The sequence below is a fragment of the Microtus ochrogaster genome, linkage group LG4 (assembly GCF_000317375.1).
Source record: "Microtus ochrogaster isolate Prairie Vole_2 linkage group LG4, MicOch1.0, whole genome shotgun sequence".
Classification (NCBI taxonomy): domain Eukaryota; kingdom Metazoa; phylum Chordata; class Mammalia; order Rodentia; family Cricetidae; genus Microtus; species Microtus ochrogaster.
The window spans coordinates 17,720,465-17,729,045 of NC_022030.1; the positions used below are offsets into that span (position 1 = coordinate 17,720,465).

Sequence of the window (8,581 nt, forward strand, 5' to 3'; positions counted from 1 at the left end):
GGCTGGTCTTGAACTCACAGAGATCCGCCTGCCTCTGCCTCCCGAGTGCTGGGATTAAAGGCGTGTGCCACCATCGCCCGGCCAGTTACTACTTTTCTAAAGAGATCAATTTAGCGTACCCTCTCTGGCCATCCCAGAACACTTTCCTTTGAGGACTTCCTCCTTCCACATCCACCTCTGCCTCCTCTCTGACTTCCGCTTCCTCCTTCAGCTCTCCTCACCAATCTCTAGACTTAGGAGCCCTCCCCAAACATCAGTGTGTTGTAAACTAGAGAGATGTTTAGGGCTCCAAGCTACATGTGGCCTTTTGATGTGGGGCACACAGATACTTTACCCTCAACACAACTGCACAACTGCATCAACTCCTGCTGTCCCTCCTCCTCCACCCAGGTTCCTGACTTCAGAAGGTACCAATCCATTCCTCAGACTTCTTTTCCTCTTCCTCCCCCTAAGTCCTTTACAAAAGCCCATTTCTTACCTGTCCATTGCTAAAGTCCATTAACTCTGGCCTAGACCCCACGGTAAGCCCCCAGCTGGTCTCCCTGCTTCTGCAATCTCTCCTCAAAGCAGACTAAGATGTCAGATGATATACCTCTGCTAGAAACCACTGGCTTCCCACAGCCCTGTGGGTAAGCATCCACTGTTTATCATGGCCTGGGAGGCACTCCGTGATCTGCCTCCTGAGATCTGGCCTCACCACAGACCACAGGCCACAAGGTTCATGTGTTTACTGCAGCAGCCATACCACACAGGTCTCCTGCTTCCCACACACATCAAGCCCTTTCTGTCTCAGAATCCGGCTCTCAGTACTTCCCTTGCCTGGAGAGCACTCTTTCCTGCTACTCTCTGGCCAAATGCTACCTCCACAAAGTGGTCCTCCCTCCCAGCTACCAAGCAGGGCACTACTTCTGTCACTTTTTTTTTTCCTGGCCAGGCTGGTCTCCAACCCCCTGGGCCCAAACAATCTCCTGCTTCTGCCTCCTGAGCAGCTGGGACCACAGGGGCGTGCCACAGTACCTGGCAATCTCCTGTCACTCTCTTCACATTCTTCATAGCACTTAGCATCACCTAATGATGATGTTACTGCTCCTGATGAATACCAACTACTGATGGGAAGATGAACAAAATGAGCCCCCTAAGACAAGGGTAGAGGCCTCATGTTTCCCTCTGCAACCAAACCACCCGAGGTCTATCCTCAGCTAGGAAAAAAGACCATGTGACAACCTAAAGGGGAAGCCTAGCAATGGTGGAGCCCACAACATAATCTAGAAGGGCTGGCATAATAGCTGGAAACAGCTGACTTACTGCTCAGCCTTCCTCAAGGGGAAAGAACGACATTCCTGCTCAGGGTCTCACCTTTTGATCTGTTCCTCGATCTGTTTTACCAGCAGAGACTCGCCACCACTAAGTCCCCCAGGGCCTGGTGAAGCCCTGGGAGCCCCCTCGATAGGCTCAGTGGCCCCATTGAGTTCCACTGAACGGCCCAGAAGGGAACGCACTCGCTTGGACCGCATGTCCAAGATGGTATCTGTGTAGCCCACCTCTTCCAGGTACCTGTGGAAGCAGAGCCAGGTCAGGAAACACATGGCACGCAGAACCCAGCAGCCTTCCGAGGGGCCACCAAAGAGCAGACGGCAATTTTTCAGAAGCAAGCCCTGAGCAGCAGCCTGGCTTCTGATACTTCTCAATGGAAGCCCTGGTCCCCATGCAGGCTGTTATGGCACACTGTGTCCCCGACATGTAGGGGAGAGCCCATGTGCAGGAAAAGCCAGATGTCCATTGATGGACGCTAGGCAGAAGGTGACGAAGGCAGAGAGCCACAGAAAGATGACTATGATCAGCAGCACAGCGAACATGGTATATGTACCATGCTCCATGTGATTCCAGGCTTTATAAAAATGGAAAAAAGAGTGTGAAGGTGTGTGTATGTTTTCATCACACACACACACACACACACACTTGTGCTTGCTTCTGGGATGCCTAGAAGACAAACATAACTGAGCAACAGTGACCTCTGCAGGGAAGGATCCAGGACACAAGAGTACACTGTTTTTTTCTGCGGTACTGGGGATGGACCCCAGGGCCTTGAGCATGCGAGGCAAGCGCTCTACCGCTGCGCTATATCCGCAGCCTGCAAGAGAGCGCTGTGGATTGTTCTACTTACTTCTACACCTGAGCATTTATTACTTCTGCAACTTAAAAAACTGAAGCCAGCTGAGACTGGCCTAAAGGAAAAAGAAAAAGAAGAGAAAAAGATCAAAAAGTCAATCATGGGTATCTGCAGCTTCCAAAGTTAAGGGGCAAAACTGCCTTGCTGCTCTGCTAGAGGCCCCTTTGGGTGCCTGTGCCCTCCTTTGCTTGTCTCATCTCTGTAATGCCTGTGTGTGGTCCAGGCTCTTATCTCCCAGGGGACAAGAGAGGTAGAGAAGCCTGGCAATCTGGAAGGTGAGCTCTAGAGATGACTGCCTGGGAGCCCACTGTAGGCCCTCCTTGTATTTATTAAATGGTCTCTGCACCAGTGAATCGGGGCAAGCCAGCAGTCACACAGTACAGACACTGGGACTGGCTCTCATTATATTTGTTTCAGCCCTCTGGGGCTATTTGTGCCCACTTACGTTAGCAGTGGTTTGCAAAGACTGAGCTGAAAGCAGTCAAGATCAGCTTCCTGAGGTCTGTCACGGGTCCTAAGCCTCACAATGGATTGACTCTAGAGACCTTTGGCTTTCCAGAAGGGTGCCTATTACATGGTGGTGATTTCTGTGGTGCTGGGGATGGACTCCAGGGCCTTCCCTGCAGTAAGGACTCAACCCTTAAGCCACACTCTACCCACGAAATTTTTAACATTACGTAACCTAGCTAATTTATACGGAGGATTTAATAATAAGTTAAAGCATTACAAAGCCTAAGAACAGTAAAAGGAGAGTCGCAGCTCTTAACACAGCACAGAGTACTCCATTCGTGACTCAGGGCACCCCTCCAAGTGCTGGGACTGATGGTGGAGATGTCAATATGTACAGGGTCACATTTCCTCAGAAATGGGATTATTTACTGGGACTATTTACTTCTCAAGATTCCTAAAATGCTAAAATTTTTAAAGTAACAAAAATACTGACTTGGCTGGAGGCTGGTGGCCCACTTATTCTGTTTGGGGCCTCTCTCCTCTCAGGAGGCAGGACATCTCACCTCTCAGAGGGCAAGACAATAGGGCTCACCTTCTCTGAGGTCCTGGGTTAAACCCACAGCACCCAGGTACTAATACTACTATCATTTAATTTCACTCTGAAAAAGAATTTTTCCCAACATTATTCTTTTAAAAGGAAATGTCAGAGGCATGCAGGGTCAAGTTCAGGATGTGGGAGGGTGCCCCCTGCTGCAAGCCTTCCCTCTAGTTCCCATGGGCTGATGGGTCATTCCAGATCTGTCTGGGTGGAATCCTGATAGTTCACGTCCCAGTGGGGACAGGAAAGACTGTGGATTCCTTGGGTTTATCTTCTGAGCCAAGTATGCTGTGTGTTTCGTGCCCCATCCTGTCCCACCCCTCCCCCCCACTCACTGTCGCAGAAGCTGTCGCCCCTCCTTCCACACCAATGGGCTGTTCTCCAGTGTGACCGACTCCACAGGGCCATTGGAGACTAGAGAGAAAAGAGGAGGGCGTCTCAGTCAGGACACTGATACTTTCCTGTAACCCTTCCATCCTCTCCCATCAAGTCCAAATCTGCTTGTCCCCACTTCCTGAGTGTGCTCCACCCACTCTCCCACTCAGCGTGACTCCTCTTTTGGAAGTTCTCCACGCTGCTAGGCTCTTGACTGGCCGCTGCCAACCATCACCACCCCCTATAATAGCAGAGCTGTGCCTCCACACGCATGGCTGGCTGCTGTTTTCTTATGCAAGGAGTGGGCAGTCTGGCTGTACTTCCTGGAGCAGCTCTGAGCGCCTATGAGCCTGCCTTCCATGCTATAGCTTTCACCTCTCACGATGAGGTGAGGCTGGCTGAGAAACCTGTTCTGTGAATTGCTCATCAGGTATCCACTGGGCATCAGTAAGGCCGCACTACATGCCTGGGCCACACCAATCAAGAGCTTATTATCTCGGTAGGAGAAGCATGGCAATAGCTGATGACCTTTCTTAGCCCTGCAGGCAAGGCCTTTACAGAGCCCTGGACCAAGCTCCCAGCATCACCAGCACAGTCAAGCACACTGTCCTTGCCACAGGGTCTGCCTACACTGACTAAGTACTAGTGCCTCACATAAAAACATCCTCTTACTCCCATGGGCATCTGATCCCTCCTTCCAGAAGCTTAAGCCACCAGTGCCCACAGAACAGAACCACATCTATTCTGCTCTCTGCTGTGAGCCAGCACATCACATATCAAATTTTGAGGGTAAATGACTGAATGACAGCCCAGTGCAAACACCAGCTCTTCGATGATGGCCTTCCTACGCTTTCCACAACATGCCACAAATAGTCTCACTCTCCTAACAGGAGGAGGCGGGAGCTGCTGGAGCACCCATAATGTCCCTGAGGACAGCAGGATGGCAGACAGGTAGGGCTGAACACAGTGTCTGACTAAACCCCACTGCAACCCTATGGCCACTGCTGCATTTCATGGAGCAAAGTAAGAAAGCGCAGGCCATCTGCAACTTCTCTATGCCAAGCAGCTGCTGTGCTGGGGGGGTGGCCAAGGGAAGATGCTAGGGCGGGTACCTTGTTCTGACAGATCTGCCTTCTTCTCCCCCTGATTCAGGTCTGTCCCGAACTTCAGTTTATGATACTTGGCCCTAAAAGAGTAAATAACAAATGAGTAGAGAAGAGCAGACAAGGAAAGAGACTACCTCAGAAAGCCCAAGTTCCAAGGCTGCCTTCATTCACACCCTGCCCCCAAGCACCAGCTCTAAGATTTTCAGTTACCCTCCTCCTGAAGCCTCAGTTCCGTCCCAGAACCATGGCCAGCAACACCATCAGACTATGGCAAGAATAAGCAAGGTAGCAGCTGTTCAGAATTGGTGCACACAGTAGGTTTGCCATAGCCCCAAATGCTGCTGCTGGCATCTGAATCCCACCCACTGCAATCTGCTTCACCCACTCCTAGGGATGATGGGAAGAGGAAGGTGAAGAAATTTCCTTTACTGGCAGGAGTGAGCTAGCAGCCTGCCACCCTCTCTGGAACAGTGACCTTTCTGGCAGGGGCAGGGCTCACCTCTCCTGCTTCAGCGCATACTCCAGCATCTTGATCCGCCGCACCAGGTCTGTCTTTAGATTCTCTTGGCCTTTCCTCTCACCCTGGAGGAAAGCCACCTGAGCCTGGGACAGAAGAGAAAGGAGGACAGCAGGGACTAAGGGTCACTGATGCTGTGTCTCCCTCCCCATTCAGGCACAGCTTCAGCCTCTCCCCCATGGATGGCCAGGATTCAGTAAGAAGTGAGGTCAAGCTGAGTCTTCCTCCAGAATCTCTAGGTGTATCACCTATAAAAGAGCTCTGTCTATAATCTCAGCACTCGGGAGGCTAAGGCACAGGGATTGCTATGAGTTCAAGTCCAGTGTGGGCTAAGATAAGACTATCTTTAAAAAAGAAAAAAAAAAAAAGCTGAGGAGCCATTTTTAACCCATGAAGTTCAAACAGGGCCAGCCCAGCCTGACTTGACCGTGGCCTTCTGAGGAGTTAGGTCAGGGATGTGTTGGGGGTGTTAAGCATTAACAGCCCTGAATTCTCCCCTTCCCCCATCAGCTGCTGTCCCTATGGTTGCTGGTGGAGGTGGTATCCCACTATTCCTTCAGAGCATCTGTTGCTGGGAGGCGTAGGAAGCTACTTCTGGCACTCAGGGACAAGAGTAGGAGGCTGGGCTCAGCTCCCGCTGCAATGCAGAAGCAGTTTGAAGCTTTATGCTGCCCAGGGCATAAGGAGATAGATGTGTCACAGACATGGCATATGGTTCCTGCTACCCTCTCCTCCCTGACTGCTAGTTGGGATGCCCTAGTCAACTCCAGTCTGTCAAAAGACCATTTAGAAACATTGAGCCAAAAGCCTTTGAGGCACCACCAATCATGTTCTGGAAGTCCTTCTACCAAAGTCCAGAGCATGGGGCTCTTTCTGGCTTTCCCAGAATGGCTCCACTGTTCTAGCCCAAAGCAGCCTGAGAGCCAGGTCTGGCTTTGCCACTGATTTGCTGCAGACACTAAGTAGTTCATCGAGCCTTCCTCTTTTAAGAGAATAGAGCACTATGGGCACTGTCCCTCATATGTAGCTCTAATCTGCAATGAGGGCTGCCATACCAGTCCCTGCCTTTGCCTCTCTTCATTTTTCTCTCCCTGTCCACTAATTCAAAATTCCAGCTAGTCAAAGGGACCTAATCCTTAAACCAAGATGCATCAGGGAGAAAGGCTTGGGAGGCCAGGCCCTTGTGGATGGCTGTCTTCCTGCACATCAGTTTTGAAGTGCTTCCAGGGCTCCCCCAAAAACTCATAGGCTGACCTGCCCGGTTCCTCCAAGGAATTCTCAAATGCCTATTCAAGCTGCTCATTCTCCTCAGGGCTAGCAGGGTCCTTGACCTATCTTCCCTCTTCCTGTGCCCGGGCTTGCTATCCCTCACCTCCGTTTTTTACCCAGAGTTAACAGAGGACTGAGGCTGATTAGAAGTTAGGTAAGGGAGCTGCAGGCAGAAAACAGACAACAGGGCAAGGCAAACTAAAGGTGCTCTTAAAAGTACAGCAAGGGTACACCAGAATGGGAACTAAGGTGAGTGAACAAAATGGGAGACAGTAAACATCATGGGCCACAGAGATGAACATGATGTCTACTGGAAGAACACAGGGAGGCCACAGAAGAAAGCTATAACCAGGTGTGTACCAAAGGCATTACAGCTACAATGTAGAGAACCAAGTGTGAATTTAGCAAAGCTCAAAGAGGCACCCCAATTAAAAAAACAAAAACAAAAACATAGAACCCTGGAACTGGGCTGAGGATGTCAGAGTGCTGGCCTAGCACACATGAAGCTCTGAATTTGATATCCAACACCACATAAAATTGAGCATGGTAATATTAATGCCTGTAATCTCAGCAAACACATAAATAAATCCAATAAAACCTTTTTTTTTTAAACCCAGAAGTACTGAGACTAGCTGAGTAGGGGCCTCCCCAGCACCTTCTTGGTCTGCTGTCCTCTTCCCAGTTCCTCTGGTAGAGAAGAGAGGAAGGAGAATCAGGAAGATGTGGCTGAAGTGTCTTAGATTGGTGGAATCCCACCAAAAATGGAAAATGTTGGCACCAGCCTGTCAGTCTCCTACATGAGGGCAGCAGGGGAGCTGAGAGCTAGAAGTGCCACACCCTCCAGCCACAGGGCCCCAACACCCTGAGCTCTGACTTGGGGCTGCCATCTCTCCCAGGCTGCTCCTCTAAGGCAGCATCCTCCTGGAACACAGAGCCACTCCTGCTGCACATCTCCCCATCCTCAAGCTCCCCATTCAGTATGTGGCCTGGAGCCTATAGCTCACACAGCTCCTGACAGGGCGAGCTTTCACTGGATCCCAGAGTGCCCAAGAGGCTGAGTGGAGGAGGGAACTGCACACTTTCTCCCTGGAGCATCATCTACTCTCTCCATTGCAAGAACAGCAGGTTCAGATCTCTCCCCAAGGACTCCCTTTTCAGAAGCACATAGCAGAATCCCACAATCAACTATACAAGAGTACTGACAGTTCTCTGCAGTCTCCTGAATAAAGCAGCCTTTTCTGCTGGTCTAAAGTTTTTGAGGGGCCATATCCTCTGCTCCTGAGAACTCTGCTCTGAACTCTGGAGTTTCCTGGCCAGCCCTTTTCCCACCTGTGTCCTGGACATTGTATCATAAACAGCTAGGGACAGCTCCTCAGTACCAACACTGCCCCGTCATGAAGGTTCTCATGGAAGTTGCCCTTCAGAAAGTCTGAGTGCTGAATGGAAGGAAGGTGAGTGAGAAGGGATGTTGCTTGTCAGACGTGTTGATGTACACCCATTACAAAGAATGGGACTATTCTTGTAACAGTGCAGACCTGTAGTTCCAGCACTCCAGAAGCTGAGACACAAGGATTGTGAGTTCGAGGCCATTATGGCTACAGAATAAGACCTGACTCACAAATAAAAAGAGGCCAAATGTGGTCAGTACCAAGTACTTTTAATTCCAGCACTCAGGAACTAGGTATGTGCTGATGTGTGTGAGGGGGGTATTTCTGTGAGTTTAAGGCTAGCTTGATTTACATATGAAGTTCTAATACCGCCACAGCCACACAGCAAGACTCTTCCTCAAAAATAAATAAATAGACAGATAAATAAATATTTAAAATAAATAAATGGAAAGAGTTGCATGGGCCAAGGATGATTCAGTGAGTAAAGATGCCAACTGCCAAGTCTGTTGCCTGAGTTCCATCTCAGAAGGCACATGGTCAAGGGAGAAAATCAACTCCTGTGATTTGTCATCCGACCTCCACAATAAACAAACTTAATTTTAAACTTAAAAATAAAATTTAAGCCGGGCGGTGGTGGCGCACGCCTTTAATCCCAGCACTCGGGAGGCAGAGGCAGGCGGATCTCTGTGAGTTCGAGACCAGCCTGGT

The 8,581-nt window shown here is 50.1% G+C and overlaps 1 protein-coding gene across 2 annotated transcripts in view; it reads right to left on the minus strand.

Moving 5' to 3' along the window:
- The window catches only part of Strn4 (striatin 4), a 26,332-nt gene that overhangs the window by 14,293 nt on the left and 3,458 nt on the right, over positions 1-8,581 (minus strand). For both annotated transcript variants that reach the window (XM_026786167.1, XM_026786166.1), the window contains exons 2-5: positions 5,199-5,305; positions 4,706-4,779; positions 3,554-3,632; positions 1,357-1,554 (exon numbers count right to left, since the gene is read on the minus strand). In XM_026786167.1, coding sequence (XP_026641968.1) covers positions 1,357-1,554; positions 3,554-3,632; positions 4,706-4,779; positions 5,199-5,305 — 458 coding nt within the window. The remainder of the gene's footprint in view (positions 1-1,356; positions 1,555-3,553; positions 3,633-4,705; positions 4,780-5,198; positions 5,306-8,581) is intronic.